The following is a 23,512-nucleotide window of genomic DNA, read 5'->3' on the forward strand; positions in this document are numbered from 1 at the left end:
CCATGTTGTGTCAGTTGGCTGCAATCACCCGTTCCTCTCCCTCCCGATTTCTTACCCAATACACCTTGAGAAATGTGCCTCCAGGCACCCTGGTGACCAAGAGCACCAGGCCCTCCCCTCAGATATACCAGGCATCCCTGCTTGGGAAGGGAAGAGGAATCCCAACGTGGGACGGCGCCACAAGGCAGCCATTGCCAGCAGCAGCAGCAGGGAACAGCATTCAGGGCTTGGGAAGACTTTGAGGGGGCACAGGTTCCTGTGCCGAAGCCTGGATGGATGCACAATCACAGAGGGAAGCTCTGAGCATCAAAGCCCCCCTGTTCCCTTCAGAGGGACTCCTCACACTGGTTTCCAGCCTCCACCCCTTGCAGGGTGTGAGGTTTGCAGGGAGTTTAGCTGAAAAGCAAGGCAGCTGAGGATCTGCTCTCTGGAGCGGTGCTGTCAATCTGCATTCAACACTGTAATGCCACGGCAAGCCAAGGAGGTCTGCTCAGTCAATGGCACGTTGGCAAGATGTAGTTATAGCAACTAAGGTCTTGTTCTCCCAACAAACCTTTGAGATGCTACCACCCTTGCACTGAGAGGTGTAGACTCAAGTGCTGATCAGGGGCCTCCTGGGTGAGGATGTCTCTTCACAAACAGGCCTTACTCCTAGTCCTTTTCCCCAGTGTCTGAGTGGCTCCTCGTCACAGCATGTCTGTGTCCTCCATGCTGAAGCTGCTCCTGCGACTGCTGGTCTTGGAGGCCTCGGGAGACATGGCAGAGAACAAAGGGTCAGAAGCCAGGGGCAGCATGGTGTCCTCCATCAGCATCAAGTCCAGCTCTTTCTTGGATAGAGAAGGGAAGGAGACGTTGTGGCCAGGGTCCAGCTGGTCGTGGAACCCACTGGGGCCATTGTCAAAGCTCAGGCTTTGGGTAAAGTCCAGCTGATGGTAAGGAGACTGAGGTGGTGGCGGGAGGGATGGCTGTGGCTGTGTCTCCTGGTCAGGATGTAGTTGATGCTGCTGAGGCTCTGTTGACCCATCCTCTCCTCTGCTGGCCTCTTGCTTCACAACTTGCTGAGCCAGTTCTGCCACATTCACCCCAGAGGGCGAGGAGGTTGGCAGCCCATGGATGCGAGCCTGCATCTCCAGCTCCTGTGGGGCAAAGCACGCAAGCCAGGAATCCTTATCTGAGGCAGCAGAGATGTAAACCGAATGGGAGGGAGCTGAAACCATCTCACCTACACTAGTGCTCTGTGGGGAGCCCTTGCAGCCAACCTGACATGGCAAAGCCACCCAAAACAAAGGGCAAGGGACACCAGCGGTTGCAGCAAGTAACTGTCCTGGGGACCAAGCTAGTAACAGGGCAAGGCAGGGAGGTAAAGAGTGCAGGGGATGCAGAGGGAGGTATAAGGAGAGGTTGAGACAGGCAAAGGCGCAGAGTGGCAGGAAACCACACAGATAAAAGGCCAGACAGAGAGAGCCTCACAGGAAAAGAAATAGAGGAAGAGGCTGGTGCAAAAACCATGTCACTGCCAATATTGAGCTCTAACAGGCTTCCCTCTCTGTCAGCACTGTTATTTCATAAACCCAAACTACACACTGGGCAAAAATCCAGGGAGAAGGTAAGGCAAACACGGCTGGCTGCAGGGCTCTGGGCTTTACTGCCAGCTGACTGAGGTTGCCTGCCAAAGCCAGACAGAGGATCCCCCACCCAAGAGGCACCGGGCACACACAAAGCCACAGGTTAGGCTTTTCCAGCCAGAAGGCCTCGCTAGACTCCTGAATCCATAGTTACGCCCCTGAGATGTCTCTAAGGGGCCCAAATATGAGCTCAGAGCCTACCATAAGGAAACCCAGCATGAAAATGATCTGTTGGTCCAAAGGATCCTGCTCACAGCCAAGGCAGCTAATTATAGAGGGAGCCTTGTCCCCCAGGGCACACCCTGGGCTGCACGTATCCTTTGTGGCACATATGACATCACCCATGACAGCTCATTATTCCAGTTCCTGCAAGATGTGCCAGCTCCTGATGAGCCCTAGGCAACTGGCTGACCATGGTAACCATGCTCACAGAACCCGCCCTACTGATGTCAATGGGGACCCCTCATGTGAGTAGGATCATAAAAGTAGGGTTGGAAGGGACCTCACAAAGCCATTTAGTCCAGCTCTCTGCTCAAGACAGCATCATCCCTGACAATCCATCCCAACCTGCTTTTGAAAGTTTCCAAGGATGGAGATTTCACTTCTCCAGGTAACCTGTTCCAATGCTGGACTACCCTTACAGTCAAAAAGTTCTTAATCGCCAACCTAAATTTCCCCTACTGCAACTTGAGGCTGTTACTCCTAGTCCTATCCCCTGCGGCCCATCTCCATCTTTGTAATCACATCCTTCAGGTATTTACAGCCTGTTATCACCCCCATGGGTGCCCCTCCTGGGCCAGCTCTGGCCCTTTAAGAAAAAAAAAAAAACAACAACCCCACCCTAGACTCACTAATCCTGCCAGCAGATCCTCACTGCCCCCCATTACCCCACGCCATGTGGGGGGCTCTGCACCTGGCTAGCTTTGATGAGGGCAGGTGGGGACCTACCTGGATGCGGAGCAAGAGCTGCTTATTCAACATCTCCAGGCGCCGAGAGTGATTCTCCAGATCCCGTGACTTCTGCAAGTCCTTCTGCATCCTCTTGATGTAGTCAACAGAGGCCTTCAAGATGGTCCCTTTGTTCCAGCGTACATCCCTGGGGTGTAGCAAGGAGAAGATGTGACAGCCTGCACCTCCCAACCAGCCTCAAATGCCTCCTGAAGAGACCTGCTCTAGTGCAAAGCCACCTGCAAGTTTAATGACCTGAATTATCATTTGGATGCCAACACTGCACCAGGTGCCTGCCCATGGCACTGGCAGATCAGCCAAAGGAGTCTGTGTGAAACAGACCCTGCCCAGTCACAAGAGTAACCTGCTGTTACCAGGAAGTTGAGCAGGATGTCTAGTCCATCCTGTGGCCAGGACACGACTGCTCTCCCAATGAATTCTCAAGTACTTTGCATGATCACATTTTAAATGTCCTAAATATTCATCTTTTCCCTGGGATAAATGCTCCACAGGACAATCTTCTCCCCACTGGCAGACTTCAAACTTGCACTGAGTCCCAGAGAGGCCACATGGGTCCCCACCCTGCAACATATTCCTGACAACATTATACTGGTGCAAAAGGTCAAACTGCTAATTGACACCCTTACACTGATCCAAAAAGTGGGTGTAGAACAAAGCCAAATTTCATCCCCCCCTCCCTTAACACCTGGCTTCTCCACCTGGGACAATGCTTATTCATTCCTCTGCTGTGCACCCATCAAATATTTGTGAGGCAGCCCAGAAATGAGGAAACTGTCACTTTTTGCAATACTTACAGGTCATTGGCTTTGGGGATCAGCATGCCAAGTTCTTTAATCCGATCGTTGATGTTAAACCTTCGCCTTCTTTCAACTAAAAGGAAGGAAAGAGATAAGAGAGATGGACACTCGTTAAGGTTTGGGAATGTGGGACCAGCTACAGAGAAAGGCCCCAAGGCTCTGAGTTTGCTCATTGTTTCAGTCCCCATTGACCCCAGCCTGCTTCAGGTTAATGGCCTGAATTCCCCATTCCTAAGAGACAGTCTTCTGCCTTGTACATCTCAGCAGGCCTTGGATGAAAGGACTAGCAGGAGCTGACTCATCTGCATCATCCAGCCATGCTGATGGGCCAGCCCTGGAGTTAGTTCACACAGGATTGATTCCATAAACCCAGGGCAGTTGGGAATGAATGTCCAAAATATATGAGGAGGTTTTCAGTAGCACAGAAATGGCTTTGATTCTAGGATGGGTTGCAGGTAGTTCAAACAGGTGTTGGGAAAAATAGATTGTAGGGCTACAACTGATGGGAGACAGGTGGTTCAGAGCACTGGGTGATACAGGAGGGTCTAGGTAAGACCAAGGAGAGTTAAGAGAAACCCCAGAGATGAAGAACTAAGCATGTTTCAAACAGGGAATGAAATATTTAAACAAACAGAATACCCTGTCCAATTAGAAAGGGTGCAGATGTATAAGGGATACAAACCTTCATGAATCAAGGCTCTAGCTAACTTCTAATGGACAGTGGTCACGAAGGAACATCCCCTGAGAACAGGTAACCCCATTATAGTCCAGAATGGACTGTATCATCTGACTCAGCTTGGAAGCTCTCTGGGTCTGGAAACACCTCATTGTTCTGGGATCCTAAGTCCATGACCAAAGGCCTCTAGACCAAATAAGACCAAATAAGTAGCAGTAATAGTAATAATAATGTTTCTTTTGTGTTCTTCTGAAATATCTAGTGTTGGGCATTGTCAGAGACAGGATTTTGGATTAAATGGAGCCAGGCTCTGATAAGCCATATGGATCTCTCTTTCACCAGGCTGAGACTGCATGCGTTTGGGAGCTCTGAGGTAGAAACTGTTGTTCAAAGAGATGAAGAGCATAAAGGTCATTAGGAAAAGAATGGTCTGATGAGAATGAGAGCGGGAGACGCAGACCTGCAGCGGGAAGGAACCAGCCACTTACTCAGGTTGTGATTGTCCTTCTTCTGACGCTCTTTAGCCAGGGCACGGCTCTCGGCATCTGTAACAGAGACCCAACAAGTCATGGTAAACGGCCCCCATCTGTGATGGAGCCATGTGTCCAAGACCCACTGTACAGGTAACACACAGCCCCCAAGGGCCTAACCCTGAGCCCTCTGGGCTGCATTCTGCCATCGCCCACATGGCACCAGAGTCAAAGCAGGATCTGGCCCTGCCCCAGGCACTGGCAGCCATGTGAGTCCTCAGACGTACCTGTCATTTCTCTCTTCTGAGTGAGGTTGGCAGGGCAGGAACTGCTGGTGACACCCACCAGAGAGGCCGTCACCTGGGGGTCACCACTAAACACATTCATGTGACTGCTGGACATCGGCAGCTGAAAAACAAAGGGACATGTGACTAGGTCAATTCTGGTCCATGTGGAACAGGAGGAGGAGGAGGAGGGGGAGGGAAGCTTGCAAGCTGGATCAGGACAGTTAGACTCTAGATCCCAAGGGCAATGCAGACCAGTAGGTTGAAGGTGCCACTGGAGGGGGCTGGCAGCTCCCGGGGTCTCTTCCCAGCTCTAACACTGACTTTCCATGTGACCTGAGGGGAGCCAGTTAAGCCTCAATTTCCCTGCCTGGAAAATGAGGAGTGCAATGCCAGACCAGCTCGCTGAACAGTCTGGGAGTGCCGTGCTGTTCACATCTCCTCCCTGCGCCCCAGTTTGCTCAGCTGCAAGATGGGGAGAAAGCTACTTATCTTCCTACGGTGCTTGGTGTGTGTGCGTGTGTGTGTGGAGGAAATGCCTTCTACAAGTGCTAGGATTCATTCACCAGGCTGGGATCTTCTCATGGAGAGACTGGCTTTCACTGGGAACCAGGCGCTAACCCCCCAAGGCCCCACTGAAGCAGCCAGCCTGAGTGTTTGGGAAGTGCTCACAAGCTGCACTGCTGTGCGATTCATTTTCACAGAGCAAGAGAAGTGGAGAGGGTTGCTACAGATCAATCGGTCCACCTGTCCTTTGCCTGGCTGGGGTGTCCACAACAGCCAAGGGCAGGAGCTCAATGCACATCACATAAGCCTCACAGCAAGCTCTGGGCATGGAGGTAGCCTTATCCCAGATGGGGAAACTGAGGCACAGCAACGGTGTCCAGGGAGACACCTGTCCATAATCACACAGTGGCTGAATGAAGAAGAGACTCCAGTGCCTAAGCCAATAGCCTGCAATCCTCTGTTAATCGTGGAGTTCAGGTGACAACTTTCTGTTCTTCGTGTGGTCCAAATTGTGCTGAGAGCACACGTCAGGTGGGGGGAAACGGGGAGGAGAGGTATCACATACCAGGATCCGCTTTCTGGAAATCAAGACTGAAAGGCTTTTCCCCCTAATCATCTTTTACTTCTGACACAAGCTTCACAGGGTGAGAGCCTCCCGCCTATGCAATGCCAGCAGCCAGACCAGACAGTTGTAATAGTCCCTTCTGGCCTTAGAAGAAATCTGTAATCTTAACATCTTACACCTCCCGGCTCCTGGGCAAGCCACAGAAACCTCATTACTAACCAGGAAGCTCAGAGACCAGAAGCCAGGTGTTAAGGTCCCTCACTGCTTCCCCCTCACCAGCCAGGCCAGTCCAATGTTTACTGTCTCCAGCGCAGGCTCCAGCTAGCTCGGACTAGACTTACTATGAGGCAACAACAACTACAACGACAGGGGCTGACACAGTGGGAGGGAGGCATGGCCGGTTTGTACACACACAGTCATGCATGATTTCCCACTGTGTACGTGGCGCCGTGCCAGGCAGGAGCCGGCGCTGACGTACGCAGCCCGTGCAAGCAAAGCCTGAGCTATGGCTTTGACAGTCAATACCAGCGATCGATGCTGGGTCGCCACCCTTGGAGAGATGGGGCCCTATGCTCCATCCCAGCCGAGCTCTGCTCAGGACGGGAACTGGTTTGGGAGGGGGAGAGGGGAAGTTGGCTCTATGCCTCCTGTGATTCTCCCCCTATTTTAGGGGCAGCCAGGAATTTGCCCACCCCTTGGTGTATCTCAGATCAGTCTAGGTGGCCATTTTAACTTACACTCAGCTCTGCACAGCCCCAGAAGGTCATTCTTGCAGTGGGCACTGCTTAAGCCATGCTGTTTCTGCCTAGCCATGGATCTCATGGCCAAGGGTGACCAACGGCAGCATGGACCAGCTACCCCAGATACATAACACTGAAGGAACCCCCTTGCTGGAGAAATGTAAAGGATGCAGAGCCACTGACAATTAAACCCACAGTCTGTGTGGAATAGGGTTGTCTTTTCTGCAGCAGGCACTCTGCAACTTCCCCTCTGCCAGAAAAGCTCAGTTACCCCTCACCCCATGACCACAACAGTCACCAGTGACTGCAGAAGTGCATCTGCTGTAATTGTCCCTTAGTCAGGATGGCTCCGATACTGCCAGTCAGGGCAAGACAAGAACAAGACACTCACGGTGTTAGGCATTTGCACTTCTGGATTAATGTAGCCCAGAACGTCGTCCAAACGCATGATGTCATCAATGACCCCGTCTATCTGAAAGACAAAGTTGCAATGCGATAAGTCTCACAGCCAGGGCTGTGACATCACTGGGCAAAAGTTTCTTGCAAAGTGGGAAGTTTCTTGCAGCTCAGCGGGTGACTCCCTAACGCTGACAAAAGTGGCTCTGTCCTGCTTGATGATGGCCTATCCCAGAAGTCCTTTACCTCCTATAACGCTTTCTGCAGCACAGCCCAGCAATCCTGCCCTGCTCCTGACTGCCGAGAGAGGCCAAGACTGGGCCGTGCATTTGCCCCCTCGCAGCCAGGGTGCAGATCACCATTCACTACAGCACTTCACGCTGGGGGATGCCAGGACTGCAATAGCTGTCAGCTCCCCCAACCAGAGCTTCTACCCTATTCCCTAGTGTTCCTCCTGGCTGAAGAGACTTGGGACAACCACATGCCATTTCTCTACCCTACCCATCCTCTCCCCTCCTCACACTGCTTGCTCCGTGACTCCCAGCCCTTGCCTTACCTCCCGCTCCGGGTTGGAGCCAATGTTGAGCATCGCCATGGGGCTGTTGGGAGCACTGTTGCCGGCTGAGGATGACATGACATGGCTGGGCCTCACCCCAGGCGAGGCAGCTGGGGGAGGCTTCGGGCTGATGTGAGCAGCAAACTTGTTCCCGTATGTCTCGGAGATATACTCCTGGACCTTCTTATCCCGCGACTTCTGCAGGTGGTACGTGGTGGGGTTCTCCAGATATGACTGAACCTAGGAAGGACACCTGTTAGCGCTGGCACACACTACTGCCAACACGAGCCCCCTCAGGGACAAGACACCGACCCAGCCCAGACCGTACCTTTAGGACCTCTCCTGGCACAGACGGCGGTGACTGGAAGTGGACTGGAGTGTTGATGGCCGGTGTGGGTGCTATTGGCATCTGCTGCTGCTGCATGTAATGCATCATGGCCTGCTGCTGCATCCGCTCCCGCTGCTCCTCTTGCTGGGCTTGCTCCCGCATGAGCTGCATCCGCAGTCCGATGCGCGACGCCATGATGCTCGCGTGGGCTGAGTCACACCCCCTCCCGAGGCACAGAGAAAAGGCTGAAAGGGAGAGATGAAAAGGATAGGACCACAGCAAGGCAGGTGGCCGCTGGCACTCGGCCACAGGAACACCCCCCTGCCCTGCCCTAGTGTTCAGCAGCCAGGTATCTCAAACATTGTATGCAGGGAGGGTCATATTATTACCATTTTGCAAAGAGGAAACTGAGGCGCAGGGAGTTAAAAGGCTTGCCCCGGATCCCACTGCACAAATAACTGCCTCATAACAGCTCCCTGGCCAGACTCAGAGCCTAGAGTTACAGGAGGGTCGCTCGACTGTCCCCGGTGATGTGACTTCTATCTGCTGCACTGTCTGGAGGAACCCTTATGAAAAATGCCACATAAGGTGTTGCAGGTACATTGTTTGGAATTATTATTGCACAAGGTGATATATGTGCAGATATGAAGAGGCAGGCTTTGTGCCAACGAGCTCACAATTTAAATGCATCTGATTATGGAGAGTGCATTATCCCCACATCACTGATGCGCCAGGGAGACCCAGGCGAACAAGGTGCTGCCCCCGGCTTTCTGCCCAGGGGATCTCTAACCAAGCTGCCCCCCAGAGCCAGGCGCACAACCCAGGAGTCCCGAACCCCGACGAACACCAAGCCCAGCTCTAAGTGGGCTCTTTGGGCTGGGCCTCTACAGAAAGGACCCGCAAGAACAATATGCTGCATTGTAAGATGCCACCCGCAAAAAGGCACCTGCTCTCAAGCCAAGTGTTTCTGAAAACACGCCAACCACAGCTCTCTGCTCAGCAGTAACCCATTCCTCTGAACAAACCACTGAATTCCAGGCGACTGCCATGTCTCACCTTTCCCCCTCGATCTGGAATGACTCATAGGAAGGGACTTGGAATAAATACTAGCAACCCTTAGCTGTTTCATAATACTCACTTAACTTCAGTAGATTGTAAAGCACTTTAAATGCAAAGTTGCTATCACCATCCTCCTGTTACACTGGGGGAAACTGAGGCACCAAGAGGGGAAGTGACTTGCCCAGGGTCACCCAAGTCAGAGCTGCAGCCATGTCTCCTGGGTCCTAGTCCAAGGCTGTATTCACTGAACTGCTGGTTCCCTTCCTAACCAGCCTCGTCACCTCATCTAGCAGGCTCAATGTCCTTTACCCACCTATATAAGCAAGGCCTGATTTGCAAAAGCCCTGTGGTTCCCAGAGAGCTCACTGCCATGCAGGATCTAAGGATGGGCTAAGGAGCCCACTTTCAGTCTCAGCCTTGGTCTCTCTCCTTTCCTCAGTGGGGAGAGCAGGATGGCAGCACACACCCTACGTGTGCTCAGATGTCAGGCTCTTCAGACAAGTTCGCTCTTCTTTGAAGTATCGAAGTGGGGTTGGTCTGGGCAGCTGGCATGAGACCGACAGTCCCAGGCGCGCCATGCAGAGATGGACCAGCACCGGAGGAGGAAGAGAAAGCAGGGGGTGAAGAGACAAGGCAGGACACAGCAGCGTTGCAGGGAGGCAATTCCAGATCCTAACTCTTAATGATCTCTGTGAGCTGGTTTCTTCTGGGAGGAAGCGAGCACGTAGGCTCTCCAGGTGACTTCTCTGTTTCTGCAAGAGAAACTCAAGTGCTATGGCCAAGGGACAACATGAAAAAGGGAAGGGGGGGTGGGGGAATGAGAAAACCCAGCAGACAGAGACAAGACTACACAGCTGGATTTCAGGGAAATTGCCTACTGCCACGGTGAGACCCCTGGTAATGTGAAAGAAGGAAAGGATGGAAGAAAAACACATCTGAGAGACTGAAGATGTGACAAAAAGAATGCAAGAGGGAATAACTGGAAGAAAAAGCCTCGTGAAGAGACACAGAAGGGCAGGGGTTTGACCGTCCACCCCGGAGCAGCCCACAGTCGGCCTCCCTTCTCCCCGGACAAGCTCTCGGGAAGACGGCCTGTTGGGGGAGGCGATGAGACCATCAGGAGTCATTAAGCCCCGGCAGCGGAGTGAAACCTTAGCTCTGAACCGCGGCGCACAATACCGCTTCTGTCCGACGAGCCCGTGCACCAGAATCTGGAGGCGGGAGAGAGGCAGCACGAGGCGACAGAGGCCGACGCGGCCAGACACAGACAGGGCCCTTGTTTGTCCGTACAAAGGGGATGCGAGCCCATTGAGGGGCAGTGAAGCAGCACTGAAGATGCCTGCAGAGAATAGAGGGCTCCAGAGGGAGCTGCCCTACCTGGGCCCTAATAACCAAAGAGCTGAGTATCAATACCTCGTCGGTCCTCTTGGACAGGTGACCATCTGCAATGGCTACAGGTGAGCACAGAGTAGCACACAGAGGAGAAGGGACTTGCCTGTGTGATAAATAGGGAGACAGACTAAGAGCTGGAAGTAGGACCCAGGAGTCCTGACCATCAGGCCACAAGCCACTGCCAAGCGGAAGGCAGGGGACTTGGTTCCCAGTCTGCTGCTCTAACCACCAGCCTGCACTGCAACACCTCACTGCCGGGGACGGAGGAACCTTTCCTTGAGATGGCAGGGACTGACACAGAGGGAGGGATGCCATGAGGACCAGTGCCCCTAGGGACACAAGAAGAAGCGTTTCCTTATGGTGCCAGGAGCAGTCGGGGCCTCCCACTGGGGCTCCAAGTGAGCATTGCGCTGCAAAGGACCCCCAGCCCACTGCAGAGCAGACCGGTGTGGTAGGGTGGAGGGCTCTCGACTCCCTTTTCCACATGCCTCTAGCAGTTGATTGTATGGAGGTTTTCCCCAGGTGAGCTTTTCTGTACCCTGTAAGTCCCTTTCCCACTGGCAGAGTGTCAGAAAAAAAGGTTTTAGCATAGCTGAGAATCAGCGTCTCAACTTGCCCTCTGGTGCTCCCTGCACTAATATCTACTGGGCCATCCACGGCCTGTTTGACAAAGGCTGTCATGCTAGTGCAGTGTCCTGGGGCCAGATTCCCTTTGGGGTGAGCACAGTCTCCCCGAGGGATGCTCTGCTGTTTGCACTGGTCCCAGCTGTCCCCAGACACCAGCGCTGTGTAACTGTGTGTCCCTAAGCAGCTGCCTATTTTTGCCTTTTCGTGGGGCGTGAATCGCTCTTTCCGAAAGGAGTGCGAGGCAGTTCCCATTCTGTGCCCAATTTTGATACTGCCTCCCTCCTTAGCTGCTTCTGTTATGTTCAGATGGTTTGGGACCTTTCTGGATGGAAAAACCTGCTGCAGATTCACACATTCACAGAAATTTAAGGCCAGAAAGGCCCTCATTAACCAGGTGACTGAAGCAGGCGTTACCCAGAGCCCCTGATTTCACTGTCAGCCCCTCCAGAACATGAAGAGTAGATGAGAATGAAGTGCCTTGGTCCTGATCTTTGCTCTGCCCCCAACTCCCCAGGTAAGTCACTTCCCCTCTCTGTACCTTGTTCCCCCGTGGCTCAAACAACACTACTGACACAGCACCCAGAAGCTCCAGGGGAAGGGCTTTCCATCCCAGCAAAGCAGGACGAGTGTCTCTTATGAGCCACATGCAGCAGGACCTCAGGTCCACATCCCAGTTGTGATGTGGTGCAAACCTAACATATCTGAAGCAATGACATGGGGGCCTCCAGCCTGAAAGAGCTTGAATGGGCTTGATTATCTGACAGCACTGCACACCCGGTCCCTCTTTCGAAAACGTCGTGTTGAGCCCCCCAAACTCATGACGTGCTTTTGAAAATCCAAGCTGGGAAACATAGGAAGGCCTTTTTCTGGCACTGGCTGGTGTAGGGGTCAGCCACCTTTTCGGAGTGGTGAGCTGAAATAAACCTGCCCGGTCCGAGGCACCCAACTGCTTCTCCTGCTGCTGTGTCTCTCCACCACCGAAATGCTGTCCAGGCTCCACGGGCCAGATAAAACTGCTTGGCAAGCTAAATCTAGCCTGTGGGCCGTAGCTTGCTGACCCCTGGATGAGTGGGTTGTTGGTGTTTCATTAACTTGCATCCTTTGCTAGAAGTTATGAAGCTAATATTTGAAGGGGAAACATATAAAACAATGTGGACCCACTTAGGCAGAAGCATAGCTAGACAAAGGTTTTTCTGTTTAATGGTAATACACAAATGCAAGCAAAGGGGACATGGCAAATATAATATATCCGGGTTTCAACGAGGCATCGTATCCACACAGCCACAGGATATCTGATGGGGGAAATTAAATCAAGCCAGTTTGGACACAAATATGATTACATGGATCAAAAGTCAGCTATTGGATGGGGAAAGGAAGGTAATTAGTTAGGCATCGTAGGCCATTTTGAGGGGAGAGGTGCCCAGCGGGGTCGCCCTGGGATGGGTAGCACGTACCAATTTGCTTAGGTGGCTTTTGCTAACTCCCTGCACAAAACCGCAGACAACCCAACTAGCAAAGTGTGTAAGACAATGCTAAGCCTTGAGGGGTGGTTGAGCCAAGGGAAGTGCAGAAATACATGCAGCGGGGATCAAGAGATGCTAGCAGAGAGGCCTGGAACTAATCAAATGAGGCTGAGTGTGGATAAGTCCTGGCTTACGCAAGTAGGGACCAATAATCCTGAACATAAGATGTAGGGCAAGAGGCAAAGCCTTATAAAGCAGCTGTGACAGCCAATGGCACGTTCCCACCCAGCAAAGCCCCCAAAGCGTTTTGCAAACTATAAACAAGTTGCTTCCCTTGGCTTTGACCAGCAGCTACCTCTGGGCTGGAAGATGCAGCTGTTTCAAGGCTATATACGGCGATGCTGCACAGGCAAGAGAGCAAGTGAGAAAGACGGCCTAAGCTGGAGAAACGTGTTTCATGAACATAACCTGTGCATCTAGCGGCAGGGAAATAAACTGGGTAGTGCCAGGGCTCTCCACAGAAGCAAAGACAACTAGAAGTGCTGGGAAGCCTATGGGACCACATACGAGAGCAGAGAATCAGTGCAGAGAGGATTGGCACCATGAAGGGAAACCAGGGTCTGCACCAGTTCATAGATGTTAGGGGCTGGAAGGGACCTTACAAGCATTGGACCACCTATCTCAGGCAAGCTTAACTAGCTGGGTCAATGCAAATCCCAAAACCAGGAATAATGGCCACAAGTTGATTAAGAGTAGGTTCGGACTAGACATCAGGAGGCGCTACTTCACAGTCAGAGCGCCTAGGATCTGGAACCAGCTTCCAAGGGAAGTGGTGCTGGCTCCTACCTTAGGGGTCTTTAAAAGGAGGCTTGATAACTACCTAGCCGGGGTCATATGAGCTTAAACTTACCAGGGGTCATACGAGCCCCGTATTCATTCCTGCCCAGGGCAGGGGGTCGGTCTTGATGATCTGCTGAGGTCCCTTCCGACCCTGCATCTACGAACCTATGAACCTTTCTTGGTACTCAAAGGACACCTTCATCATTGTGAATGACTACTGCAGCAGCAGCAGAAACTCCAGCCAAGATTGGGGTGGGATGGTGCTGTCCACAGGCAAAAGCAAAGGGCCAGACCTCAATCCAACGAGCCTCCCATCCACGTAGGAGCTGAGAGGGGGCAGGTGAACGGCAGGAGGCACAAGTCCGGCTGCTATCACTGTTGGCCCCCAGTGTCTTGAGGACAACCCAGGAATCTCCAGCCCTTGATGCATGAACCCCATGACAGTCCAAGCAGCTGCTTTATAAGAAACAGGGGGTGGGGGCAAGCAGCGAATGCTGTTTCTTCCCCTTGGGAAATTCCTGAGCGGATCACCTGAGGACAGGGTACTGAGCAGGGCGAGGGGGGAAGGAAGCCAAAGCACAAGGCCAGGCCCCTCCGGCAAGATGGGGAGGGGGAAATTAGGCCTGTTTTAAAATAGCTCAGCTGGTTCTGCTTGGCTTCACCCTCCGTAAGCTCAGCAGCTTCTGCTTTCGCTCTGACTCACTCCCTGAGTGAGGGGAGGAAAATGAAAACCAGCACAGTCACAAGGTCTATGAGAGGTGGAGAAAGCAGCAGGCTCCTGCTGGAGTCCGACCACTTCAGGCCTGGATCTCGCCAGCTCTCCGCAGCACGGCTGGGTTGGGCCCTCTCGGCGCTTAGAGAAGAGACCGACATTAGGAAACCACTGGAGCTCCTGGAAGTGGTGCTGCAAATTCAGAAAGGAGCCTGATGACGGTCCCCGCTTGGCTCTCTTTCAAGCCAGACATAAAAGCAAGCCCCCAATAACCTGCAACTCATTAAAAACTCTCATTACTTGTCGCGGCCTCAAAGACGTTAGCCTCAATCTCCAAGCCAAATGCCGCCGAAACCCATCGGACGGTGCAGTCCTGCTTTCTAACAGACCTACACATCATGCCTGAGGCTGATCTATGCAATCGCTGCTATGTGGACCTGCTGCATCTTGCATCAACCTCAGTCGTGCCTGAGCAACATGAGTAAGTGCCCGGCAGGGCCATACCTAGATTCCTGGCAGCCCCAGGCAAACTTTTGGTATTGGGACCCCCTTCGCCAGAGATCATAATAATAACTGGACAATAGAAAAAAATTACCATTTTCGGGCCGCCTGGTTTGCCCATGCCTGTGTCTGGCCCTGGTGCCAGGGCACCGCAACTGCCATGTCTCATAGTGCTAAATGGGAACAGGATCCCAGCTCAGTCAAAATGGGGGGCCAGCACGGGTAAGATGGAGAAGCCACCGTCTTCAGGGATAATTGTTTCTGGGTACAAGCTGTCCACTGCGCTGCATGGGAACAGTGCCCCACACGTGAAGCTCTGACCCTGATGGGGGGGATCCTCTGGGGACTATTCTCATGCAAACAGTCCTGGTCAGATGCTCCACTGGATCCCACTGGTGTAGCTCCATTGGCTTTACGATTTGGGCTAGATGACAGCCTGCCTCGCTGGCCTCAATGGGCTACAGCTGCTTACGCCAACCAGCCCTGAGCATAGAGAGAGGAAAGGAGGGAGATGAAGTACAGATCTAGAGAGAGGGACAAGCAGAGCCAGCTCACAGCATGCAGAGATAGAGGTTAGCAAGACAAATGACAAAGAGGTGGATAGCAACAGACTGGAGATGAGAGGGTTTGGGGTCCCTGCTCTCACCCCATCCGCCCTCTCCCTTGCTCCAGCCACGTGCCCTGCTTTCATACCCCCTTCACTCCCTGCTCCCAGGAGATGTGGGACTGCAGAGCCAGGGCCCAGGCTACGTGTTGGTATCACCGAAGCAGCGGAAAAGCAACTTGGGAGAGAAGCAGAGTGGGGGGAAAGGAGACCTTCCTTTCACCAGGCCTGACCTGCACTAGTGCCATCACGCCTAAGTCTCAATGTGGATCCAACCCAGATGAAGTCTGCAGGGACCTGTGGGGCTGCTCCAGCCAAGGAAGCTGATTGATCACCGCAAAGGCACCACGCAGCTGCCCTGGCTCAGGTAGCAGTGCCCGGGCCCGGAGGATGCACCGATGCCCCGTCAGCAAGGCAGCCCTGCCAGTGGGATTGCATTTCCTGCCAACCCGGCTGCCGGAGCACCTGTTCCCGGCGGCCCCGCTCTGAGCGGCGCCTTCTGTCAGCTCGCAAAGTAAAGGAGGGGAAGAGGAACGGCAGGGGGGAAAGGGAGCAGACGAGGCAGGGTGGGAAGGAGTGGAGAAGGGAATAGAGGGACAGGAGGGCGCGAATCAAAGGAGGGAGAAGAGCGGGAGGGCAGAGCAGGGGCAGGACAGCTGTTTCTCTGCCCCCCGCCCCAGAGCCGCTCATCCGAAACAGGACGCCGGCCACCCACCCCTGCCCCGGAAAGCTGCCCTTCCTGCTGGGCTTGCGTGGGGGGCTCCAGCCTGGCTGCTCTGCTGCCCCGCACACGGACAACGCTCTCTGCTTACACCCGGGCACAGCTGACTCGCTGGGACTGAGGGCAGAGACGGAGAGAAGGACAGGACAGGCAGAAAGGACACCCATGGGGCAAAGGCTCCACGACAAGGGATAAGGGCTGGGGAGAGGCTGCAGAGGCCCCTGGCTCCCAGGGGAGAGAGGGGAGCGCATGCAAGACCCGCAGCCTCCCTGGGAACCACGCTTTCTCCTTGCAGCAGCACCTGGATTTCTGCTCCTGGCACCTGAAGGGCAGACCATAGCGGAGGCTGCAATTTATACATGGCTGGAGCCAAGCCGAACGGCCCAGGGGCCTGCTATAAGCCACTCGGATTAAGCTGGATGACCCCCTCCTGGATTCAAGGCATTTACATTCAGGGTCCGCATCAAGAGGAGCAGGAGAGGCAGCTGAGCCAGACTGTGGGATGAGGTCCCCCTCCGCCTTGGGCTGGGGACTTTGCTCCAAGGGGGCTGGAGTGGTTGATGGCCCGATATATCAGAGCCTCTTGTCCTCCTCATTATCAGGTGCCTCACAGGCACCGGGTCCCTCCCTGCCCCAGGATGGGAGATCACATGGCAGAGAGATAAAGGGTCCTTTCAGGAGCCAAAGATCCTGTCTTCTGTCAAAGAAATTCTGTCAAACAAATGAGTTTCTTCTGCTCCCACCCCAACCGCATTCCTGCCTACCTGTTAAGTGGTTCACGCCCCTCTCCTGTCTACCTGTGAGCTGGGACTTACTGGTTCCTGAGCCATCTCAGGCTCCAGATATAAATATCCTGCCATCTATATATATACATGCTCCAGCCACGCTGTAGGTATCTGAGTATCTCTTTAGATAGCGGCTGTTGCTATGTCTGGTTTGTTATGACCCCAAAGCAACTTCCCTTCTCCGTGCTCCTGCACCACAGGAGATAAAGCCTTTGGCTAATGTAAATTTGGGAGGGTAATGGGGGGGGGGAGGGGAGCAGGAGCTGGTACAGAGACAGCAGGAAGACAACCCTGGCCACTACAGGAGAAACCAGATGTGCGCTAGGACATGGGTATCCAGCCAGTACAGGGGAAGCTGGATATGCACTAGGACCTGAGTATCCAGGGCTCATCCCCTGCCCCTACACCTCCCTTTTCCCCTTGTCCTGAGGCACTAGGTATCCCTGAGCCAAAGCAGCTGCTCGGAGTCAACCACCGCCCTCAACCATTTGCCCATGGCACTGGTGAATTTGCGCCCTGCAGCTAGGATGGAGCCAGGCCTGGCCAGAGAGAGAAGTGCAGAGATGCTAACTGCCTTGAGGCACCTCGCCACAGGTACCTGCATACTCACAGCCCTGCTGCTGACATGCCTGGAGTCCCAGCTCCCCGCAGCTGGAGCCTGGGGCTAACAAAGGCATTGCGTGTGCAGCCTGGAGAGTTGTGCAGAACTGCACCCGAGCCCAAGCCGGGAATTCGGCGCAGAGAGAGCTGCTTGCCATTGGCTGATCTTCATCTCCAAAGCAATGCTGATCCCAGCCAGTGGCTCCAGCTGGGCACCTCCATCCTCTGCAAAGAATTTGCCCTCTGGCAGGTAGGAATCTGAGAGTAATTCACTACACTCATCCCCGTAAAGCCAAATGCCCCTTTCACACACAAATGAGGTAATGCCAGTCTTACACCAGGGGACCTGAAAGCAGAATCAAGACTCAGGCCCATTACATTTATAAACAACCCATCCTCGAGGATCTCGGCTTCTTCAGAAACTGATCTCCATCTTCTGCATCGGGACGACTTCGCTTGCCCCTGAAATGCAGCCATCTCTGGGGAAGAAAGCCGCAGCCATTTAACAGCATGCTGCAATGCTACAGGAGACGCAGGCTACAGAAGAGCTGTGCTGTCCTGATTTGGGGGACAAAAATTTGACTCTGGATCCAAAACTGACCACAAGATGCTGAGTACCCAAGTGAGGAGACAAGAAACAAAATTAAATCAGCGAAAGTGCAGGTCTATCTAGCACCGCACACAATTTATAGAATCACAGAAAGTGAGGGTTGAAGGGACCTCAGGAGGTCATCTTGTCCAACCTCACAGCAGGACCATCCCCAACTAGATCATCCCAGCCAAGGCTTTGTCTTGCTGGGTCTTAAAAACCTCCAAGGATGGAGATTCCCCAACCCCTCTGGGTAACTTCTTCCAGTGCTTTACTTGACATTGGTTATGTTAAGAGCCAAGTTTTTCAGAAGAGCTCTCTTCTCACTTAGAAAAATTAGACTGTCAGCGCTGAGCCTTTCTGGGTGCCACACTTGAGCTCTTTGCCAAATCCAGCCTCTTCGTACTGCAAGTGGGTGAGTTACTATGTGGAATGCAAAATGCTGGTCTTAAAGCAAATCTCCATCCAGTTTGATCCAGGTGGCAATGACAGCAGCATCGTACCCACTGTGAGCTGACAGCGAGGAAGTCTGCAGTGGGGAAGCAGACAATTCCCGATACCCCTCTTAAAGTGAATGGAGGGATGGGAATGTGCAGGATGCTGCCAGAATAAAAGACTTGATGTTCTCTGAAAATATCTCAGTGCTATTTCTGACGTTCAGGTTATTCAGGGAATGTTGTACCTTTTTGCGGAGATTTGCCAAAGCCGTGCCTCCTTTACCTTGGGGTCAGTGTAAAGCAGTTCCACCAGGAACAGAATTAACTAAGATTAGTGATGCCCGAGGGTTTCAATACAACACCTGTCACCATGGGATGAAAGCACAGGGCACTGATCCCCTGCAGCCTGGGAGCCTGAGCTGTTATTTGCACTTGGGTGCAGGGAGCGCAGGGTGGGTGTGAAAGCATTGCCAGAGGTGTGAGTGCAAAGCTGTGCTCTGGTGAAGGTTTCTGCACCAAGGTGAGTGATGACCCCCCCCCGGTGCCGGGCTCCCCAGGTGCAGCTCCCATGAGACTGCACTGCAGCTCAGCAATCCTTTTCTGCCAGGGAGGCTGCTTTGGGGGCATCAGGCCATCTGCTCGGCAAAGGGGCACGTATATGTATTTTGAAGTCACGTACAGTTACTGCCCAGCGATGAACCAGATCCACGGAGCTGCCCGTTACCAGGCGTTTCGTTGCTCCGCTTGCTCGGAAGCCCATTATCACCCTCAGGGAGCTGGCTCAGCTCAGGACATCTAGAGCCACTGTAAAACCTGCCCCGTAGTTATTTATACAGCAGGAATGGCAGCCTAACGCCCTGCCCTGCTCGCAGCTCTTCCCTGCACAACCAGCAACGGCTGCCGTGCTCAAACATGCTCTCCTTGCCCGATCTCCCAGGCACTGGGACCATCCTCATCACCGCCTGGCTCTGGGGGAGGCTGGGCCAGATGTTCAACAGAATGGAACAAAATAAAAACCAGCGGTTAAAAATAAAGCTGGTAACAAGCTGGTTTCCAGATATAGCGCATGCAAAGCATACAGCGGTGGTTAGGTTACAGTCCCCCGCCCTACCTCAAGGGAAGGAAGGGCCAAGCCAAATTGTATCATTCACACTTGAGGGGCTGAAGGGGAGGTATGACATGCATCCCCTCTGCAGAGAGCCAGGACAGGGCCCTTACGGCCTCAGGCAAAGTCCCTTGCAAAAGAAATTAAGGCTTCGGCAATGCTCAAACACAGGAGGACAAGGTTTCTCAAAGCACCAACTGCCCTTTCGCTGCAGGAGAAAATGCTACTGCCTCCCTGGTGAGTGGCTGACAGCCGGGGGTTGGCAGAGAAGGGACCCTGCCCATGGAGACCCATTTAGGGCACTCTGTATATCACAGGGGGCAGGGAAAGAAGCTGCAAGGGGGGGCACTGCTTCATAGCAGCGTTGCTGTCCCTCCCAGCGCCGGCTGTCCTTGCAGAGGCAGGGGCACCGCTGGGCTCCCTCGGGGCACAGCTGGAACGCCCACGCTACAGCAGCTGTGCAGTTCCTGCCCACCCAGTCTAGGCACATCTGTGTTTTAAGGAGCTACCTGAGGCCTCAGAGAGGCAGGTATGTCCCCCTAGATGCTGCCACACTCGCCTACCGCCCCGGCTGGAGAGTGCAGGGAGCCAGGCTGACTGCCCCAGAGACTAATCCACGCCAGACCATATGAAGCAGGACAGGCCTCCCACCCCATACTCCACCCCCCCCCCACCCTGACCTGATGGCCACTGTAGGCAGAAGAGAGACTCCCAACACAAAAGGCTTCATTTTAATGGCTCAAAAGCTTTGCCACGAGAGTCTGAAGTGAGACTGGCCAAACTCAGGCCGCCGAGCTGGCCTCCTAGAAAGAGGAGGCTCAGCACCCATTGCTAATCCCCTGGGCCAGCCGGCCTGGCTGTGTGGGGGAGGGGAATGTTATTTAAGGTCCACAGTGGCAACTAATGAATGGAAAAATCAATACACACATCGCAATCATTTCAAGCTACCGAGGCAGTGCGAAGGCTCCTGTAGGGACCCAAAGCAGGTGGGGAAGGGAGGCTGGGGAAGCAGGGCTTTGTCCCCCTCGCTTTGTGCCGATTCATTGAGAAACCCAAGTGTTTGACAAGGAAACAGAGAAGAAAGACGTGAAAATAAAATAACTCTGTTTCATTAAACACACACATACCAGTTCCTTCCTTCCTTCTTTCTCTATTCTGAATGCCACTAAGAGGCAGGGAGAGGAAAGGGCAGTGCCCACCAGGGAGCGGCCTGGCTGGACATCCAGACCCTCATTAAATGCCGTTGTAGGCTAGAGAAGCAGGCGCGAGAACCACGCAGACCTCTCCACCTCCTGGGGCACAGCCCAGCCACAGGCCAGGAACCACATCCAGCCCGCGGGGGCCTGAATACAGCAGGCCACTGACCACCACGATCGTGTTCGAAACGTAGAGGCAGCCTCTGGGGCAGGAGGCTCGGCTGCAGCGGGACTCTGAAAGGGGAAGGAAGGCATTTTGGCAGTCCCTACCCTAGATCAGCAGCACCCGGCATGGCTGGTGTAGGAGAGATTGCAAGAGGGGACTTATTCACAGAGGGCGCAGACACCACCGCCTTCCTTTAGCTCCCGGCTGGCTATTCAATTCAGGTTCCCAGTCTGAACTTGCAGCCATGCTGCCGTGATGCAGGCAGCCGGCTCCCTGAGCAGGGGCACAGACAACCCTCTACCACCAGCACGGGCCAAGCACGGCAGGTGGCAGGGAGCCTTCCCCACCATCACCTCTGGTCTCTTCAGAGCCGGGGTGCTACGCTCCCAGCCGACAGGGATGGAGCAGATGACAATAGGAGACAGCAGCATGTAGCAGAGATGGGCCGGAGGAAGGCACGTGATGGGGACAGTGCCAAGGACTCCCCAAATCATCCCAGAACCCGTCCAGCCCAGCCCAGAGCCCCAAGCAGCCAAGACCCGACGCCCAAGAGTGTGTGGAAGAGTGAGGCACTCTCAGCGCTGAGATTTGCCCTGGCAGGCACAGACGTTTCCTGCTCACACCCTGCAGGGCCTGCGGCTTTGGTGTGTTCTTGTTTTCTCCTTGTTAAGCCATCACACAGGCTGACGACTGAAAGCTCAGGCACCTGGCTTCCTCCCAAGGTCTACCCCAGCCCTCTGACCCCCCTGCCAGGGCACCCCAGGGGCACTGCCTCTCTGCACCGCCCCGTCCCTTCCCACCCAGGGCTGCCCACACTCCTGCAGAGACCCCTGCAAGCAGAGACCCCCTGGCACTTTAAGCTGCCCTGCAAACCACACCCGAGCTCTCCTTTCATCACGGAGAACCTGCGCTCTCTCGCGCGGCGCCCTGCATACCCCCAGATCCACCCCACGCAAGGCAAACACAACGCACTGCTCCCCTCTCTCTCCAACCTGGCTGGGGGGAGCAGGGGACGGATACATGGCACGCTCCTGAGTCTCGTTACCTGAATGCAGAGTGGGGCGCTCAGCAGCCTGGGGCAGCGGCAAGGGGCAATCAGACGCCCGCTGGACAGGAGGCAGCCGGCAGCGAGCCCTCCTCAGTGCCCCAGCAGATCTGTCCGACTCTTACCCAGCGCCTGCATTTCCTCATTTTTCAGGACCCCGCGTTTAATTTAGCATCCAGCAGCAGCAGAGAGAGGAAGTTGCAAAAGGCTCCGGCTGCTTGTCTCATTCTCTTAATGTGACAAAGAAATTACTAATCGGGCTAAAAAAAAAAACTCAGCTAGAAACTACTACCACAAGCTGTCACCACACCACCAGCCTTCTTTCTGCAGGACCTAGCACCTCTCTGGGAAGAGATGTGCTTTTACACCCCCTGTCTCTGCTTGCTGAATCTCACCTGGCACCCGTGATGCTTAGGAAGGGGCACAATCCTGGACTGCCACATGGCAGGGACCCCTGACTCTGGTTCCTCTGCCAGTGCCCTGTGTCACAGAGGCTCTGCTCAGCCAGGCCACGATTGTCGCCTTATCCAAGGATCTCAAAGTGCTTTACAGTCATTAATTGAGCCCTGGTGACTATTCCCATTTTACAGCTGGAAAAATTGAAGCATAAAGTGAGACCAAGTGAATCACCCAAGGTTACACAGCAAGGTGGGGAAAAAGTCAAAATGAAACCAAGAAGTCCTCATCTCTGCTCTAATGCACCATTTCCTAGAAGCAGGGACTGACTGGGGGTCAGGCCTCCCGGGTTCCCCTCCCCTAGCCACCAGCCCCATACTCCCTTCCTGCATTTCATAATACTCTGCCTTTCATTGACACCTCTTCTCTATGGACAACAAAGCCCTGGGGAGCAAGAATTATCAGCTCCTTTTTACTGAGCAGGAAACTCAGACATAGGCAGGTGAAATGACTTACCCTAGGAGCCGGCGGCAGAACTGCAAGACCCTAGGGATGCTGACTCTTCGCCTTGTATTTCAGCTGCAACACTTGCGTTGAAAACAGCCTGGGAGTGCTTTACAAACAGCCCTCCTTGTAAATGCAGGAGGAATCCCTGCCCCTGCAGCTGAAATGCAGCCACCTCCGGAGGAGAGGTACAGGGAAAGCTCAGTGGCTGCTTAAGAGGCGACTAGCAAGCCAGAGCAGGAGTAGGAAGCAAGGCAAAATCCCAAATCTGCAACTAAGGCACGGAGGGAAGAGGCAAAAACCGACATGGGCAGAATGCAGTTGCCCAAGTTGGAATTTGGCCAGGACCCAGAGACTAACATCCTCGTTCTTGCGAAAAAGGTCATGTGATCTTTATTGACCATGGTGGGTCAGGGCCTTGGTCTCACACTTTATCCCAAAGCTGGCACTTCCAATGGCAGGGAAGCCCCTGACCTGATACAGTGAGGTGCTGCAACCCTGGATCGGGAGAAAGCACGGTGACACCAGGGCTGGTGCTTCCAGACCGTGGGGCAAAAAGCAATTCCTCTCTCCCACCCTCCAACATCCCAGAGGCACAGTGGCAGCATATTATCCTTAGGGTCGCCGAGACCGGCTTTCAGCCGGCCTAACTACCCTGGGAGCTACAGCATCAGCTGTCGGCCTGAGCTCTGTCTACACCTGTGCTCTGACCTCGGCTAGCACGAGTGGAAGCAGTGCTGGGAAGTGGCAGGGAAAGACAGCTAAGCCACACGTAGTCATAGTGAAGCTCCCTGCCTCGGGGCTGGGAAATTCAAAGGGAAACAAGGTGCATTTCAGAGATGAGTATGCTCGGCTAT

At 53.9% G+C, this 23,512-nt stretch overlaps 1 protein-coding gene across 3 annotated transcripts in view; it reads right to left on the bottom strand.

The window, feature by feature from the left end:
- The window catches only part of TFEB (transcription factor EB), a 53,203-nt gene extending 44,995 nt beyond the window's left edge, over positions 1 to 8,208 (bottom strand). The window contains exons 1-8 of one of the 3 annotated variants that reach the window (XR_002096736.1): positions 7,914 to 8,208; positions 7,586 to 7,825; positions 7,025 to 7,105; positions 4,825 to 4,945; positions 4,556 to 4,612; positions 3,389 to 3,464; positions 2,574 to 2,721; positions 65 to 1,136 (exon numbers count right to left, since the gene is read on the bottom strand). Coding sequence is in view for 2 of the 3 variants with exons in the window: in XM_019514227.1 (XP_019369772.1) it covers positions 687 to 1,136; positions 2,574 to 2,721; positions 3,389 to 3,464; positions 4,556 to 4,612; positions 4,825 to 4,945; positions 7,025 to 7,105; positions 7,586 to 7,825; positions 7,914 to 8,108 (1,368 nt within the window). In the remaining variant the exon portion in view is untranslated. Of the gene's footprint in view, positions 1 to 38; positions 1,137 to 2,573; positions 2,722 to 3,388; positions 3,465 to 4,555; positions 4,613 to 4,824; positions 4,946 to 7,024; positions 7,106 to 7,585; positions 7,826 to 7,913 lie in introns of those variants that run through there. The other 2 variants (XM_019514227.1, XM_019514228.1) reach the window with 2 other exon arrangements.
- Positions 8,209 to 23,512: the final 15,304 nt, after the last annotated feature.

The sequence above is a fragment of the Gavialis gangeticus genome, unplaced genomic scaffold, assembly GCF_001723915.1.
Source record: "Gavialis gangeticus isolate Ggan-Ray unplaced genomic scaffold, GavGan_comp1, whole genome shotgun sequence".
Lineage (NCBI taxonomy): Eukaryota > Metazoa > Chordata > Crocodylia > Gavialidae > Gavialis > Gavialis gangeticus.